Source organism: Malus domestica, chromosome 11 (assembly GCF_042453785.1).
Source record: "Malus domestica chromosome 11, GDT2T_hap1".
NCBI lineage: Eukaryota > Viridiplantae > Streptophyta > Magnoliopsida > Rosales > Rosaceae > Malus > Malus domestica.
In genome coordinates, this window is record NC_091671.1 from 40,821,415 (window position 1) to 40,839,576 (window position 18,162).

The 18,162-nt window shown below is 39.3% G+C and overlaps 3 protein-coding genes and 2 long non-coding RNA genes across 6 annotated transcripts; 3 read left to right on the forward strand and 2 right to left on the reverse strand.

The window, feature by feature from the left end:
• Positions 1-575: 575 nt before the first annotated feature.
• LOC139189638 (uncharacterized) lies at positions 576-5,049 on the forward strand. The gene is made up of 4 exons (XR_011573458.1): positions 576-1,273; positions 1,404-1,442; positions 1,591-1,733; positions 1,981-5,049. It is a non-coding gene; the product is annotated as an uncharacterized lncRNA (long non-coding RNA).
• LOC139189637 (uncharacterized) lies at positions 2,447-6,005 on the reverse strand. The gene is made up of 2 exons (XR_011573457.1): positions 4,170-6,005; positions 2,447-3,384 (listed from the first exon to the last, which is right to left on the reverse strand). It is a non-coding gene; the product is annotated as an uncharacterized lncRNA (long non-coding RNA).
• A 746-nt stretch (positions 6,006-6,751) lies between these two features.
• On the forward strand, positions 6,752-8,507 carry LOC103449209 (probable cytochrome c oxidase subunit 5C-1). Of its 2 annotated transcripts, none has more exons than XM_008388498.4 (2): positions 6,752-6,893; positions 8,115-8,507. In XM_008388498.4, the coding sequence occupies exon 2, from the start codon at positions 8,125-8,127 to the stop codon at positions 8,314-8,316; it is 192 nt and encodes a 63-aa protein (XP_008386720.1). In that variant the 5' UTR covers positions 6,752-6,893; positions 8,115-8,124; the 3' UTR covers positions 8,317-8,507. The 2 variants fall into 2 exon arrangements, with proteins under 2 accessions (XP_008386720.1, XP_070664239.1); XM_070808138.1 differs by having other exon boundaries at positions 6,768-6,893; positions 8,083-8,507.
• A 359-nt stretch (positions 8,508-8,866) lies between these two features.
• Positions 8,867-14,165, reverse strand: LOC103449275 (probable glutamyl endopeptidase, chloroplastic). The gene is made up of 11 exons (XM_008388558.4): positions 13,731-14,165; positions 12,482-13,469; positions 11,972-12,100; positions 11,449-11,748; positions 10,909-11,367; positions 10,699-10,764; positions 10,434-10,494; positions 10,190-10,339; positions 9,915-10,052; positions 9,497-9,813; positions 8,867-9,191 (listed from the first exon to the last, which is right to left on the reverse strand). The coding sequence occupies exons 1-10, from the start codon at positions 14,026-14,028 to the stop codon at positions 9,535-9,537; spliced, it is 2,868 nt and encodes a 955-aa protein (XP_008386780.4). The 5' UTR covers positions 14,029-14,165; the 3' UTR covers positions 8,867-9,191; positions 9,497-9,534.
• Positions 14,166-14,220: 55 nt separating this feature from the next.
• On the forward strand, positions 14,221-17,732 carry LOC103449208 (protein HOMOLOG OF MAMMALIAN LYST-INTERACTING PROTEIN 5). Its single transcript, XM_008388497.4, has 6 exons — positions 14,221-14,720; positions 14,873-14,973; positions 15,632-15,741; positions 15,964-16,039; positions 16,220-16,360; positions 16,743-17,732. The coding sequence occupies exons 1-6, from the start codon at positions 14,627-14,629 to the stop codon at positions 17,547-17,549; spliced, it is 1,329 nt and encodes a 442-aa protein (XP_008386719.1). The 5' UTR covers positions 14,221-14,626; the 3' UTR covers positions 17,550-17,732.
• Positions 17,733-18,162: the final 430 nt, after the last annotated feature.

The window sequence follows — 18,162 nt, forward strand, 5'->3', positions numbered from 1 at the left end:
CCGGATATCCTCATTCCTAATCTTATCCTTTCTCGTGTGCCCACACATCCAACGAAGCATCCTCATCTCCGCTACACTCATTTTGTGTACATGTTGATGTTTCACCGCCCAACATTCTGTGCCATACAGCATCGCCGGCCTTATTGCCGTCCTATAAAATTTTCCCTTGAGCTTCAGTGGCATACGGCGGTCACACAACACGCCGGATGCACTCTTCCACTTCATCCATCCAGCTTGTATTCTATGGTTGAGATCTCCATCTAATTCTCCGTTCTTTTGCAAGATAGATCCTAGGTAACGAAAACGGTCGCTCTTTGGTATTTCTTGATCTCCGATCCTCACCCCTAACTCGTTTTGGCCTCCATTTGCACTGAACTTGCACTCCATATATTCTGTCTTTGATCGGCTTAGGCGAAGACCTTTAGTTTCCATCGAAATTTTCGTGTTTTTGAACTACTGATATTTCTGATATCATTGATATTTTATACCTCAGGATACCCATCCCGGCCCGGCCCCGCGCCTTTTATAATTAGGGTTTGTGTTCAAAAGCCGGGCAAAACTCCAAAGCGGACGCCTCCCTTAATCTCTTTCTCTCTCTGCGTGTATGAAAATTCAACGTTCAAAATTCAACCCCTTGTGTTTTGTCATACATACTCTCCTATTAAATTACAGCAGTATTTTTGTATGTGTTTGTGTGCTCGAATAGAGTAGTAGGCTTGTAGCTAGGTTACGTACACATTCCCATAACCCTAATTTTGGGTTTTCTTTTTATTACAGTTCGTGTTTATGCTTAATCATGTATTATACCTTAATTATGCAGTTTGTTGTGTCTTATTGCTCGCTTAAAGTTAGCTTTCGTTGATCAGTTTGGACTCCTTTGTTGGATTATTCCATTGAATCGCGGCCTATGATTTTCTTGTCATGCACGTATTGGGATATATCTGGAATCCTACACCAGCAGTTTTCATTTGATGAGTAAATTGTTTTAAACTAATTAAAATTGTGCATTGTCGGCCCTTGCCATCGATTTTGAGATTTAAGGGTTACCATCTAATTCTGCCACATCTTGTGGTGGGATTGAATCGTTTGGAACAGATTTCTGTTTCCATTTAGTTTCTCGTTTTGTTTCAGTATGTAATCCTTTGTCTTATGATCTCGTAGGAACTAAACTTTAATTTGTAAACTTTTAGTTGAGACGGCTTGCGGACTTCTTGAACCAGAATTATGGCTCGTTTTAGTTCTTCTAGTTCGAGGTCGAGTTCACATTACAGTGGTGAGTAATTATGCTGGGAATTCGATTGTTTAAATAATATGTCAATCTGTTGAGATGATTTCTTTAATCTAATATGAAACAATCTTTCTGTCTTTTTTTTTTTATATCATTTATGCTTTTTAATTTGCAGGAGCCAGGTCCACGTATAGCGCTTCATCTGACAAAAGGAGTAAGTATAAATAGCGCCCCTCGTAATTTAGTTTTGTACGCTGCTTGTGCTGCTTCAACGCCTAGAATAATTATACCATTATTCTTCTCGTTATCTAATAGTAATTATTGTAAATAGCAATAACATCTATATTATATCTATGAGTTAGGTCCTAGTGCCTATGACGAGGTTGCAGTGAGATATCCAAACAGAGTTTCTACGGTTATTCATCATTCAATTTTTTGAGCAAGTTCAATTGCTCGTAACAAAGCTGATGACTTAAGCAAGAAGACACTTTGGGCGGCTGTTGAGGTACTTTTAGTTGCTCGATTAAAAAAAAAAAAAAAAAACCTCTATGTGCTATCTTGTTATGCTTCTTGTGTTGGTCTTGTCAATCCTTGGAATGGAAAAACAAATGCTAGATCATCTAGCTCTACATAAATTTTGACAAGTGTTGAATATATAATAGTAGCATAGTATGAATGGTTAACGTGGCCTGACATAATGAAGTGTGGATTGTGTTGTGAATGAAAATACCTCTCTCTCTTTTCAATGGCAGCTGAGCCTATTTTGCGAGCCTGATTGGGAGTTTAGGCTTTACAAACGTATCCTATCAGAAGATTGCGGTATTGAGGTGGATGTTAGTTCGTCCAAGAATGGTTCGTCCAAGAAGGATTAGAGGTGGGCTTAAGATTGAATAAAGATGAAGAATAAATATGTATGGTTTTGGACCTTGGTGCTCACTAACTTTGTTTATCAAAGTAGTAAATCCACATGCAAGAGATTTACTAGAGGACCAATTTGCTTTGGTATTAAGCTAATATTGGGAGCTATCTATGAACTTTACTCATGATCTGATATCATAGTTATTCCTCATTGTCTTCTATAATTTTTTGAGACAAGTAAAATTACACAACAATGAGCATGGTAGCCGCTTCCGCCCTACTCTTCCCTGCCTTTATGAACCAAGAAATGCGACACATGCTACTCGACTGTGCACTTGTAATCCTATTAAAATACACAACTTCGGGAACAAAACACACTATAACCTGAAAATTAAACAACAGACAACAATTTTGAAGAACAAGAAAGGGCGGAAAGCCCAGCCCAACCACTAGCAATGTGAGACAACGGAAGCTGGAAAATTCCCCTCTGACGATTCGAATGTTACAGAGGCTATTCACACAACGATGCATTATAGTCATGTACACACCTATTCATTTGAAACATAGAAATGTGGTTTACTGGCATAGAAATCAAATGAAAACACCGTAGACAACATCTAGTCTACATATGAATACGATGGCGGTTGTGGAGCTGCGATGAGTCCAACTTTCATGCGTCTTCATGGTTGCTGCTGTGGCCAACCGATGCTTTGTGCCTGAGAATTTTGCCACAACCGAAGCTGTCTCCCACCCGTCAGAGCTCTCCACTAATCTACCAGAAGGGCTGCCGGCAACTACAAGCTTGGTGGGAGATAGGAGTGCTCTGTTGTGCTAGGATAGCACCAAACCTATTGGAACCAACTCAAGCTAACCCACAAGAAATATATCAAATGGAATGCAAGAACAAAATATCAAAGACACCAAAATTTTAACGAGGTTCCTCAACAGTTAGTGTAACTGGAGTACGTTCGCAGAGCAGTAGGAGCTCACCCAATAATCCACTATCAACCAAATGGGAGTTTACAAAGTGTTGACAAGCTCACAACTCAAAATCCCAATACAACCAATAGCTCACACACACCAAAGAAACAAATAGAAAAAGAAATATAATGATTAATTTATTCTCTATATAAAGCTCAAAGCTATTACAACAACAACTACCTTGATGGATGATTACTAACCAAAGAGAAAACACATTTTTCTTCTCTTCAAGAGAAAGCACATTTTTCTTCTCTTCAGCACTTCTACTTTTTTTCTTTGTTTTTCTGGTGCACACCTCTCGGATCTCTCACTCGGCTCTTGGCAAATAAATGGCAAAAGAAAAAAAAGGAATCAACCTTCCCTTTTTCCACGAACACAATCATGATGTATCATGCTCCCTACTTTGCCTTTTAATCAAACCCCAAAGCCACTCACGTAGCATTCGAGAAACCAAAGAAAGGCCAAAGAAAAGAATCCCAAGCAAAAATCATCATTGTCTTCCCTTTTTGTTTATTTTATTAGCTGAAAGTTGGCCACTTGGACACTAATTCAACAATCTCCACCTTGGCCAAGTTCCGAAAATGCCATGATAAGCCAACCAATACAATCAACACAAAAATTACTCCCAAACACTATTAAGAGAACAACTCATGTTGAGCCAAATGCTACAAAACTCTCTTTTCCTTGGTCTTCAACCTAGAACAATCTTTCTTCCAATGACCCTTATTATGACAAAAGGCACATTCATCAATTTCCAAGGTTTTTCTACCTTTAGAGTTTCCTCTAGGTCGAGAGTGTGATTTTTTTCTACTAGAAGAGGATCTCCTCTCCGATAATCTACCTCTAACAAATAAAGCTTCAGAGGTACTATCATGATTTTTATCTCTATGCCTTATTTCATAATTCATCAAGGCATTTGACACATCTTCAAATTTCATAGTTTCTTTACCATATATAATAATGGTAACAAAATGCTCATAAGAGTCCGGCAAGGAATTCAACAATATTAAGGCCTTATCTTCATCCTTAATATCCTCATCTAAATTTAACAAGTCGGCAATCAACTTATTAAAAGTATCAAGATGTCTAATCATTTTTGTACCTTCTTTGTATTGGAAGCAGTAAAGCTTTTTCTTCAAGTGTAGCCGGTTCTCTGCACTCTTCGTTATATACTTGTCTTCCAATTTTTGCCACAACACACTTGCTAATGTCTCCCTCATCACAAAATATTTCTGAGTTTTTGCAAGGCACAACCGAATTGAAGAGCAAGCCCACAAATTTAATTTCTCCCATTCCGGCTTCGACATAGCTTCCGGCTTCTCTCCCAAAGCGGCAAGTAGATCTTGTTGAGCCAACACATCTTTGACCTCACATTGCCACATCCTGAAGTTGTTTGTGCCATCAAACTTTTCCACTTTGAACTTTGCATTTTGCACTGTAATTCTTGCAAACCCAGAGCTGCTTCCAAAAGGATTCTCATCTTGCCCATCTGACATCTTTGGCAATTAGACAGTACCCAAGAGCACCCAGTGCTCTGATACCAATTGTTGTGCTAGGATAACACCAAACCCGTTGGAACCAACTCAAGTTAACCCACAAGAAATATATCAAATAGAATACAAGAACAAAATATTAAAGACACCAAGATCTTAACGAGGTTCCTTAATAGTCAGTGTAACTGGAGTACGTCCTCAGAGCAGTAGAAGCTCACCCAATAATCCACTATCAACCAAATGAGAGTTTACAAAGTGTTGACAAGCTCACAACCCAAAACCCCAATACAACCAATAACTCTCACACACCAAAGAAACAAATAGAAAAAGAAATATATTGATTAATTTATTCTCTATATAAAACTCAAAACTATTACAACAACAATTACGATAATTACTAACCAAAGAGAAAAGCACCTCCTTCTTCTCTTCCAGATGGGGCTACTGCACTTCTATTTTTCTTCTCTGTTTTTCTGTTGCACACATCTCAGCTCTCTCACTTGGCTCTTGGCAAATAAATGGCAAAAGAAAAAAAGGAATCAACCTTCCCTTTTTCCACAAACACAATCATGATGTATCATGCTCCCTACTTTGCCTTTTAATCAAACCTCAAAGCCGAGATGGGGCTACTGCACTTCTATTTTTCTTCTCTGTTTTTCTGTTGCACACCTCTCAGCTCTCTCACTTGGCTTTTGGCAAATAAATGGCAAAAGAAAAAAAGGAATCAACCTTCCATTTTTCCACAAACACAATCATGATGTATCATGCTCCCTACTTTGCCTTTTAATCAAACCTCAAAGCCGAGACGTAGCATTCAAATGGGAAACCAAAAAAATACCAAAGAAAAGAATCCCAAGCAAGCATCATCATTGTCTTACCTTTTTATTTATTTTATTAGCCGAAAGTCACTTGGCCACTAATTCAACACTGTCGACCATCTCCAAATGTTAGTGGTCCTCCAGCTACCTCAATGAGCTTCACTTCCTCTCCCTTTGCTAGATCAATCTTCAACAATTTGCCACTGAAAGTGTGAATAACTATCAAGTAGCAATCTGGGTGGTAAACAATTCCGTTCAGGCCAACCTAGTTCTTGTACCACTCCTTTGCTCTGAAGAGAGGGCTTCTAATTGTTGATAGAAGCTTCCCGTCTGCTCCAACCTTCCAGATTTTACTGGCTGTGCAATCTGTCACATATGCATTACCTTCGGCATCAACTGCAACATCCTCTGCGAATGATTTCTCGCCACCTACATCAATACAAAAAAAGGGAGAACGGGATGCGATGTGAATCGCATCTATAAACTGCGATCATGCTTTTACAATAAACATTAATCAATATCAATCAAAGGATGCAAGAATGTGGCAAGATGTATAAAAAATGGTTGAACAATTTCAAGCTTCAACGAATCTTTGTAGTTTACTTCTCCCATATTTTTTAAATCTAGATACATTCCATTGAAGTAGGTTTTAGTGTAGATAATATCAATTGTTTAAAAAAAAATACTACCTATTATTGAATAATAATCGCATACGAACACTATGAATAGAATTACCTAGATTCACTTTAATCGAAAATAATTGACCATAAAACAAAAATTAATATTGAGACTAAACGTTAGATACTGATACTTCTTTGTTTTTAAGGTAATAAAGGATTTCATTCTAACAGACCAAAGGAAATAATACAAAGAGCATGGAGAAGAACGTGGCCTAACAAAACTTTGTCCTGGGTAAATCACATGGGAAAAATCTCGAAAAAGGAAAAAGAGCAACCCATGCTAAAAACAAAACAGATCACGTTACAGTATAATCATCAAACAAATTGGTCATTAACAATAAAAAATCGACATCGTCGTAAAAAGTTACACCTCGATGGTTAATGCTCATTTTTAATATTTAGCTAAAACTTTGTTAAAAAAGATGATGGGGGCCTAGTTGCAGTGGCACTAGAGCTAAGAAAACTCCCACCTCATCCAAGTTCGATTCCCCCCATCCCCAAATTTAACTAATGACAAAAAAAAAAAAAAAAAAAACAGAAGCTAAAACCAGGGATAAAAAGGTAAATCCAACAAGAAACGCTGCAAAAATTTTAAAGGGCCAAAATTGAAGCCCAATAAAACGATCACCCGCTCCCGCTAATTCCAACATAAGGCCACAAGGGACAAGAAGCCCACGATCTCGAAAGAGGCTACATTTTCTCCTGCAGGGAAGGGGAGGCTCACAGGACGCCAATCAGTTGAAAAGGATTGACCTTTCCACGAAGCCCCAATTTCGGATTCGCAATCTCTCTCTCTCTCATTTTTTCCATCTCGTTGCAGCCTCTTCGTTCTCAGGTAAAAACCCTAACAATCGATTCACTTCTCTCATTCATTCGTTTTGTAGTTTTTGTTTTTGTATTTGTGGAGGTTTATGGAAATTATTTCTTATTCTATGCAACTATTTGAATCCAGCTATTTAAGTTTCGATCGGTATTTTCATGTTTTTTTTCTTTCTTTTCAGTTAGTTGTTTAATTGTTCTGTAAATATGTGATAAATAATGGAAAAATCGGCTCTTGGGATGAAGGGATTGGAGAAAATCAATCTCTGATTGAACCCAGAAAGCATAAAACACTCCTGAAAATTTCATGGATTTTACAGGCAACTTTAGATTCCGTTATACGAAACGATTTCTTCATGAGAACACAAGTATTTTCATTTTTATCCTGAAAGTTTTCGGTGGGTTTTAAATTTCTAGGCATCCTATCGAAAAGTTCGATTTTCGGGCATAAAGTTAGGTGCCGAAGTCTAATAGGTATTGGTCTGATTGTGGTATTCTTACAAGGAGCAATATTTTAGCATGCTTTTATATATGTTCTTTGATACATTCTACTTTGTGGACAGCCTGTTTATAACTTCACCTAAATCCAGAGCCTCCTGTTTTCGGGTTAGTCTAGAGTATGTAGAGTACCTAAATCCAAGGCCTCCCGTTTTCGGGTTAATCTGTTAGAGTGTGTAGAGTCCCTAAAATCCAAGGCCTCCTGTTTTTGGATTCAATCTGTTAGAGTATATAGAGACCAAAATCCAAGACCCTCCTGTTTTTGGATTCAATCTGTTAGAGTATATAGAGACCAAAATCCAAGACCCTCCTGTTTTTGGGTTCAGTCTGTTAAGAGTATGTGGAGTTAAGGTGATCCCAAGTGTCACAGGATTAGTCTATATGTTTACGATGGTCAATGTCATTTGAAGATGATGACGTGTGTCGCAAGGATTAAACCATCTGATCATTGATCAGTGAGTGAGTCGGTTATGTTAGAGAGATATAATCCTCACTTCATTGTATTGTACGACTAACCTGAGATGGTGCAGAATCATATCTGTATGAAATGTGTAACTGATTGTTGCCTAATATATGCACCAAGGCAAACTTCAATACTTAATGTGTTTTGGTAACAGATTGATGTCTAGTCATAGTTCCGGTTTTTGAGATTAGTCAAAATAATGTTAAAGCATAAAATGCTTTGCCTTTTTGGATTGAATTGACAGGAAATTAGAATATGACACTTTCGTAATTGCAGATCAAGTGAAATGGCTGGTCACAAGATTGCTCATGCCACATTGAAAGGCCCAAGCGTTGTCAAGGAGATATTGTACGGATCAGTGCTTGCTTTGGCTTGTGGAAGTCTTTGGAAAATGCATCACTGGAATGAGCAGAGGAAAGTGAGGGCATTCTATGACTTGCTCGAGAAGGGTGAGATCAGTGTTGTTGCTGAAGAATAGATATTCGCAGTTCCGATCATGATAGTATGGACGCATTCGACACCCCTGTTATTCATTCTCCTCTTTCCGTATGGCCCTTGAACTTGAGATGAGCTTAGTTTGGGTCTTGAAATAATCGAGTTTACTACTCCACAGTCGAACTATGTTATTGATATTTGCTTCCTTGGTATTGCATTTTGATGGTTGCTCAAGATGACATGTTATACGGTTGTTTTTCTTGTTTTCTTTACCTCCGTTTTGTGCTGGGAAAATTAATAAAAAAGGCTTGAAAAGTTTGAGTTTTAATCAAAAGGACAAAAAAAGTGTTGTAAGTAAATAATACCAGAAGTGACTTTTTAAAGTAAAAGTGTTATTTTCGTTAAAAGTGAACAGTACCAGAAATGTTTCGTTAAAACTCCCTTAAGTCGAGCGTGAGGATGGTATGATTCTCATAAGCATTTCCGTTGTTGATCGGAGTACATTTCATTTTGGGATGGACAAATTATAAGTCAAAAAATGAGATAGATGCCTGTATTTTATCGGATAACCGAACTACAATATTGCAATTGGATTGTCCGTAAAACGCGCTGTTTTTTATTCGAGAGCTTTATAACATCACAAGTAACAAATGGAAGCTACGCAACATTGTACAAGTTTTCTCCCATGGCTGCTCAACATCTATCAAACTGGAAGGATTTTGGAGCGAAAGAAGTTTGGGATACAAATACAAATGATACATCACTACTCTTACAGATGCGAATTGCACTTCGACGAGGAAGCATGGCTGCCATTGCACTTTGACAGGGGGCAATCATCTACGCGCTGTTGTGGCATCAATTTTGTCCACCGCATTGATGTGCGAACTAGTCCTCAGAAGCCACGATCAGCAATTTATTCTGCAGGATTATATCATTCGATACAAATGCGTAAGAAAATAAACCCAAGATTTGAGGAAAGGAATTTATGGTAACAAATAGATGACCTATTGTTCATCAATATTTATTGTCCCAATTACTGCTGTTACCAAGAAATATTGAAAGGGAGACCTCGAGCCAACAAGGCTCCGCTTTGTGAGGGTTGGGGGAGGGGTGGGAACATCTATCGTAAACAGAGATTGAAAGAATTCAAGTACTATCGTTCTTTTTTTATTTTCAGAATTAACTTGGTTATGTCCTCTTTTCTGTAAATGTAAAGAAATTACCATAACAATGACATTGGCAATGAGTCAAATCCTTCATGCTAAGAATTTGACGCCTCTGGGCCACCGCCTCCACTAGCAGCAACTGGTTTGCTTTCAGAAGCTGTAGAACCTGTGCCTAAGTTCTCTTTTTCACTTGCATCAGAATCAGCATTTACATTGGAAGTGTCTGACACGCAATATTTCTGAAGCCATCTATCACTTTCCCATAGCACGTGCATGATGCTCTCTCTTGCAGCATAGCCATGACTCTCAAATGGAAGAATCACAAGGCGGGACAGAGCGCCATGACCTTTCAGAGCATTAAAGAAACGATCCGACTGCATAACACAAACAAAAATTAAATCACAGGCTGACAGATCACAATCAAGAAGAAACTCATCATGCTACTAAACGTTAAAAGGGTGAAAGACCTCTTTACCTGCATGGTTAAAGTTCCAGAATTGCTGTCTTCTTCTCCATGGATGAGCAAGATTGGCTTCTTAATTTTATTAGCGGACATGAAAGGACTCATCTCTACATAAGTACTAGTAGCCTCCCAAAGAGTTCTATCCTCATTCTGCACCGATAAACTAAAGAGTCAGGCCATTAAAACAAAAGGTAAATAATTTACCTAGGTCGGATGGCATGGAAAGAGAAAATATCAACACGTGGATATACATGTGTATATATTCAAATCAACTTCTCGTAAGCTACCTGAAAACCAAAAGGAGTAAGTGTTCTATTGTAAGCACCAGAACGTGCAATTCCACAAGAGAAAAGATGGGGAGCATGTGCCAAGAGGTTTGCAGTCATGAATGCCCCATATGAATGTCCCCCAACAGCAATTTTGTCTGGATGAGCCACCTTAATTAGGGTAGCACCATAAGAGGTTCAGGTCAAGATTATAAAGTCAGGAACATGCTCAAAAGATTCAAACTACAAAAATGGAGAAGCTTACTCCTCGTCGAACAACTTCCTCCACAGCAGCCTCTGCGCTTGCAACCAATTGCTCCACATAGCTGGTCAAAATATATACATTATAATTCATTGAAAAACTTTAAAGCATTAGTAGCGTGTTGTGGGTATCTAGTCCATTTTTCACCCAGTTAACCATTCGATGGATTTATGTTATGAGAAATGCCAATGAGTTCATACAGAAAATTAGAATTAAATTTGGCAGGAAGCAGAAACCCATGTGAGTACATATGCGGCAAACAAGTTACCTATCATTTGCTTCTACATCACCCTCACCAATAATAGGAATTGTTGGTCCAGACAGAATAGCAAACCTGCACGATTTCGAGCAAACAAAAAATGGTCAGCATGTTTAAAACAATCCAAACACCAAAAAGGTTCTAAACAAAGAAGAATTACAGAAGCAATAAAAAACACCAAAACATAGTAGGAAAACAAATGAAAGAGGTAATGCATGCCTTCGAGCCAGCCAGAGGAGGGCCGAAGTTGGACCTATGCCAGCAAATTCATTAGGAGAACCACGAACTTGTCCAGCAGCATCTTTGCTTTTGAACTCTCCAGGATAAGACCAGAACAGACACGGAAGAGGGCCATCTCTGGATGGATCATATCCTGGTGGAAGGTATAGCGTTGCAGTTAGTTGAACCCCATCCTTCCTCTGGTACTTGACCAGCTCTTTCTGCAATGATGCCAGCTGTGGATATGGATGAGGAAAATCTGTAATTTGGACTGCTTTCTTTTCTGGCCAGCTTATGATAGAATACTGAGTGTTTTCAGTTTTTGACTCTTTAGAAGTCAATATTTTCAAGTGATCAATGGGCAGATCCCCTTCTTTTTCATCAGACATTAAAGCAACAACAGTCTCGTAATACTTTTCTTTGTCACTCTTCCATATTCTTTCTTTGTTTCCTGTATTTCTGAAAGAATTTGGTTTAGCCACCACAACACAAATGAGCACTTGAGAACGTAATAGAAACAATAAATTATAAAAAACCTACGTGTCAAACAAGTCGAGGAATGGGATATTTCCCTCTGGTGTGGCACCATTTCCATTCAGCAGTAAATAAGTGCCTTCCTCGTTTTCCTTCTTTACTTTTGCTAACACATATGTCCCAGCAGGAGTTCTCCGCAGCATAGGAGAGCCAGGATCGGAATATACATCTTCTGACGATCTATCAAACAGGATGCGCGGACTGACATCATTTGATCCAGGAGAAATCACCCAGGTTCTTGTTCTCCGTGTTTTGTACCAAGACTCGTAAACCAGAGCTAGTGAATCATCAGACCAAGAAATTCCTCTGCGAAATTGAAATGTTCAAATGCATAAAAGCAAGTTGGGACCACCATGAAACTTGTTAAGCTTAGCAGTCTTTTGGAGAAAGGAGAAAAAGCTCCCTTGGAAAAATCATTGTTCCAAAAACCCCAATAAAACATAGGAAAAAGTTTAATTAATTCCCCAGCACACATTTACCATTTATGCCAATAGAAGATAAACAATACAATAACAGTTAAACTTCATACCCAAAGCGAAGATCAAGTTTGTGCAAGACAGTTGGCCCTTCACCTTCTAGTGGATCAGCGGGCTGTGTATAAATTATATCACGTGGAGAAACTTCCACTTTTGCATCTCCTTCATCTTGGGTCTCAACCCTAGAAGAGTCACAGAGTCAATCAGGTAACTGAAAGCATATACACAAACAACTATGTACAAGTCATATGTAGACCATGGGTTAGGCTTGGGCATGGGGATGTCAAAATCTTAAAGAACCTGGCCCGAAACACGACAAAAAATGAACTGGCCTGAGCCCAGGTCCCATAAATGGTGACTAGAAGTTGCTTTTGTAACTTGTTTCATGTCACAAATGCATTTAGGATGATATGAATGACTGTGGGGACAAAATTAAAATTATGAAATAAAAATCCTTATCGAGTACTTGTTATGATATCATGAGAGAGTGAGAGAGATAAGAATTCAAAGAGATGTCTTTTAAGTTATTCAAACAATTAGAAAACAGAGCCAAAAATGCATGCCAGTAGAGTGTTGATGGTTTATCCGCTCTCCAGTTGAGAGAACGCTTCCCTTTTCGCACACTACTGAATGCAATGGGGATGTCCTCAGCAAGCGGCAGATCACAAAGTTCTCTAACAAACTTCCCATCAGCTGTCCACACATCCACCTTCTTGGGAAATCTTCCGCATGGTACAATGAAAGAGTATGGTCTGTGAATTGAACTAATTAAAAGGTATTTCTGATCGGGAGAGGGGTTCATTGATGTATATACAGCTGGAGGACCAATTTCCTTCACCGCCCCATCCAAGGAGGCCAAAACAAGTTGTGACGTGGTGTAGTAGTCAAACAAATCTTCATCATACTCATCCTTCAGCAAATCCTGAAAGGTCCTCACTTGGATAGTGTTTTTCTGCTCGTTAGATTGAATTTTAGGCCCAAAAGGAACCAAAGGTTTCTTTGGCGGGTCTCCACGAGACTGGGGAATGGTGCAAACTAACAAGGAGGAGTCATTCACCCAAACAAAATTGTCAAAAATAGCATTCAAAAATATTTCTTCAGACTTAAACAAAGGTCTAGCAATCCCTGTTTCAACTTGGGCCACCCATACTCTGAGCTTACTAGTACTACTTTCCCCCTCATCAAACCGGATGGTGAAGGCTAAATGGCGGCCATCCGGGGACCAAGTAACAAAATTGATCTTGGCACCATCAGAGAATCCACGCACCTCTATTTCGGGACCAAGGGTGCCATCGGGCAATAATTGATGGATCCCAACACCCGAGTAAAACGACATCCTGGTCCTTGTATTGCATTTTCCATCAATACGAACACCGGCAAGCTTTTCCTCAGGTCTTGCAAGTTCTGTCAATGGCGGCAAAGCTCTCCGCTTGAGAAACAGTATCTTATCCCTATGCGGCGAGAATGACAAGGCGGGAAGTGGCGGAGCATCCACAATATCTTTAATTTCTTGCGGAGGAAGACGGTATCTAACTGCCAGAGTTGCATCTTCTGCATAAACATATATATACACATACGAATTACCAGCACAGAAATCTTCGAATTTAAAATTCCACAACTCAATGCAGCCCCATTAAGCAGCCAAACACTAAGTTATGAAAAGAAAAAAAAAATCAAAATTTTCAAAATTCAACTCAGATTTTTGGTTCAAAGTTCAAACAGATTATGCAACTCCATATCAACAAATCCTACAAACGAGCACAAAGTATATGTGTATGTGTATGTATATGCGTGTGTATTGTGATTGAATACCTTCATCATCAAGTGCAGTAGTAGCAGCGGGGGAAGAGACAGAGCCTTTGGAGGCTCCGCCACCGCTGGCATCCTCGGAAGCGACGGTGTTGGCGGGGACGAGGTTGCGGAGGCGGGAGGTGGCCATGACGGCGGTGGATGTTCTGATGGACCTTACGGAATCGTATGGGGAGCGCCTTGGTCTGAGGTGGGAGAGTGAAAAGACCGGTGGGAAGTGGAGAGGCTTTAAAGGGAGAGAGCGAGGAGACGTGAGGGAGAGAAGATGATAGACTTTGTGGAACATCCTGTCGACATTCATTTTGATTCTTTTTGGGAAAAGTTATGATCGGTACGGCCATAAAATTACGTCACTTTGCCACGTAACTTTATTATATGTACAGACAACTATTGAGCTCAATCGAGAATTCTGTTCGAAGTTGACCATCGACAATTCGAATCATTTAATTTAAATTTGTGACGCTGATTATACATCATACTATTCATGACAATTCGAATCTCTTTCTCTCTCGATGCCCTCTCGACGGTCTGACGGAGAGATCTGAATTCCTCAATTGAAACAGGACAAGTGGAATTGGGTGGGGCCCCATCGAAAAGCTTTGAGATTCAAAGTATTGTGGGCCGTATACTTCATGGTTCGTTAAATTTGGACAATAAGGCGGCCCGTTGGGTTTTATGAACCTACTAACCCGCGTAAGCACTTGCTTTCTCCCTCGGCATCGACGACGACGTCGTCTTGCTCGATCGTCACAACTCACACGACACCTTTCTCAGACGATCAGACCCGTTGTAGAGTGACTCTCTCTCTCTCTCTCTCTCTGCCTTGGTGCTTATTTTTTGCCTCGCCCAATTCGTCTCTTTCTGTCGATCGATCGAACGGCGGAAGAAGGAAGGCATAGATGGCGAGCGAAAACGAGCCGGCGAAGCTGCTGTTGCCGTATCTCCAGCGCGCCGATGAGTTGCAGAAACACGAGCCTCTCGTCGCTTATTACTGTAACTCTCTCCTCTCTCTCAACAAGATTGAAACTTTACGAATTATTTGTTATCTCTAAAAAAAATATTTCTGAAAATTCGATGCTCTTGAGTTCTTTCTGATTTTAATTTGAATTGATTTAAACTTTTTTCAAATTTTGAATTGAAATTAGGTCGATTATACGCAATGGAGAGAGGGCTGAAGATCCCGCAGAACGAGCGCACTAAGACCACGAATTCCCTCCTCATTTCCCTCATGAAGCAGCTTGAAAAGGTCCTTTCTTTCTTCCTTTTAACTGTTTCTGGTCAACGTTTTTCTGTTTAGGAATAAAGATGGGATTTTGTTTTAATTTGTTTCATCAACTGGGTCTATTTAGTTTCTGAGGAATATAATGATGAAAACTTAGCTTTTTAACTTGATATTGGGTATGTTTTAGTTGCTATAGCACTGAGGCTCTGTGCAACTGTAGGATTACCCGTTGCCTAGCATCGGTGGAGAAATTAACTTTTGCAATCCGTTTTGCAACTGAATCTATGATATGTTTCTGCCCCGTCGGATGCCCTTGCAAATTTTAGTATTTTGTTTCTTTAGTAATGAAATAATGGTTGAATTTTAAACAACAAGAGCATTTGTCTACTGCTTACCAATTCACTGCTAAGAATCTTGGCCTTACTTATGATTATAACCATACAATTGAAGGTTCATCCATGGAGACTCTGAGATTACGCTTTAGGGACCAAAGATGGTCACTTTTGGGGGAAAATGCAAATTTGATTGTTGTGCTTAAGTGTCTTGTAGTGTCTCCCATGATTGGTCTTGAATTTTTACCCGATGACTTGTCCTGTTGCTGTTTTTGAGAAATTATTTTGTGATAATATTCGTAGATTTCTGTTCCCTCATTTCAATGTATACTCACACTTTAGCTCTATAGGATAAGAAGTCGCTGCAGTTGGGGCCTGAAGACAATCTGTATCTTGAGGGATTTGCCTTAAATGTTTTTGGCAAGGCGGACAAGCAAGATCGTGCTGGTCGAGCAGATTTGTAAGTCAATATGTCCCTTGAGACTTTGAGTTATCATGTCCGTATCATATTTTTTTTCTCTCAAAAAGTTCAACTATTGAACTCTACACCACTAGGTTTCATGCAATGAAGAGTTCCTCCTGTCCTGTGTGTTTCTCGGCTCATGTTTCTTGACAATATTTTATATTTTGTGGAAGTTGTTAAGAGTATGTGATACAGAATATTCTTTTGATCTTGTTGCAGGACTACTGCAAAAACATTTTATGCTGCAAGCATTTTTTTTGAGATTCTTAACCAATTCGGCGTGGTTCAGCCTGATGTGAGTTTCTAATTCTGTTTTGCAATGCCGCTTGAAGTGTCATTATCCTTTTTGTTAGGATTAGACGACTCCATCTAAATGATTTGTGTTGTACATTTTTCTTTTCAGCATGTTATTACTAACTTGAAGGTTATACAGTTGGATTTTGGGGGTGGCTTACATCTTTATGATCTTGTACAGCTTGAGCAAAAACAAAAGTATGCAGCTTGGAAAGCAGCAGATATAAGGAAAGCTTTGAAAGAAGGAAGGAGGCCTCAAGCAGGCCCCCCTGCTGGTGATGATGATCTCTCACTTCCATCTAGTGGAATGAGTGGTTCATATGTATGGTTCTAAACTTTAGAGTAATCTACTTTTGAGCTTTTTGATGGACCAGGATTTTCTCTTTTAATATTTTGATATCTGTGAATATATAATCTATTCATAGTGATTTCTTAGTTTTTCATCATTGAGAACAAAGTTGTAAAATTCCGGCCAAAGAAAGACAACAGAGAATAAAATTACGACAACATTTCTTAATTTATTATTTTTAGGCATAAGATTATGTTGGTGGAGAGGTGTTTGATGTTACCACCAAGCCACTTTTCATTTGAGTAAAAGAGTATATGTTAAAGAATTGTAGTTTGTATTAAGAAAGTAAAGTGTGTTCGTGTTAGTGGTTTTGTTTTTTGTATACAATGGTCTTCAACTATTTCTATCCTTGCAGGATCTTGGCCCAAGTGATGCTGCAGTTACCAGTCCTGGATCACAGTCTGACCCTTCACCCCAGTTTCATGATGAAGTCAACAGGCAGCATTCTATAAAAACTGCACCACCGCAGTTTCAGGATCAGCATTCTACAAACATTGCACCTTATGAGTTTCATGATGACGCTAAATTCCAACGTTCTACTAGCCTTCAGTCACCACCTAAGTTTCCTGATGAAGTCAATGGCCAGCATTCTACTAACAATGTGTCACCGCCACCTCAGTCTTACCCTACTGCTGGTTACTCTTCCCATGATTTTCACCCACCTCCTCCTACAAATAGACCGGAAACGTCTGATTTTTCTCAGCCATACCACCAGCAATCCTACTCGCATGAACCCCAACAGCCTTTGCCACCTAACTATCCCCCTCATGAATCTAATTACCCCTATCCTAATTTCCAATCGTATCCAAGTTTTACAGAAACCAATATTCCAGCAGTTTCATCCCACTATCCCTCTTATTATCAGGGCTCTGATCCTTCCTACTCTCCCCAGTCAGCTCCTTCGACAACAGACCACCCTTCAACTACCCAATACCAGACGAGCAACAGAAATGGGACTGTTTCAGAACCTACTCCTGCTCCTCCCCCTGCCAAGACATACCAGTATGACAGTAGCTACCAGCCATCACCTGAGAAAATTGCCGAGGCACATAAGGCCGCAAGATTTGCAGTTGGAGCATTGGCATTTGATGACGTGTCAGTTGCTGTAGATCACTTGATAAAATCGCTTGAACTGTTGACTAATCCATCAGCTGGTCAGTAATAAGCTTCTTGTTTCTAGGTGCTTGGAATTCCAGATGTTTCCCATAGTTTATTTGCGTGATTACTACGTAAATGTCACTGTATGCATTACTTTTAATCGTGAAGTCACGAAGCATCGTACGAAAATGAAAACTATTGGTTTATGCTTCGTATTCTGTCAAGCATGTGTGGTTGTCTAGTTGAAGTTGGTTTTCATTTATCTTTATGTAAATATTCAAGCTGGCCATTTGCGTGCATATGGGAAGTTTGTTGACGGGCCCATGTGGTATGGCTTATCTCACAAGTGATATTTTTACTCTAAGCTAGACTAAAAGGAGGAATGAGAGTTCGAATATGGGACACAGCTAGGCCTAGGATTTTGGACCCAACCCGTTAACCCGACCCGACTCAATCCGTTAATATTTGTATTTGGGTGAATGTTTAACGGGTCAGGTCGTTAACGGGTGAACCCGTTAACAACCCGTTAAATAACGGGTCATTTTGGGTCAACCCGTTAGATCCGTTATGATCCGTTAGCATCTATTAGTTGAAGATATTTTAGTAATTTTAGTAAAGTTTTAATGACAAAAAATAAACTTTATGCAAAAAATAAAAATAATAATAATTGTTAACGG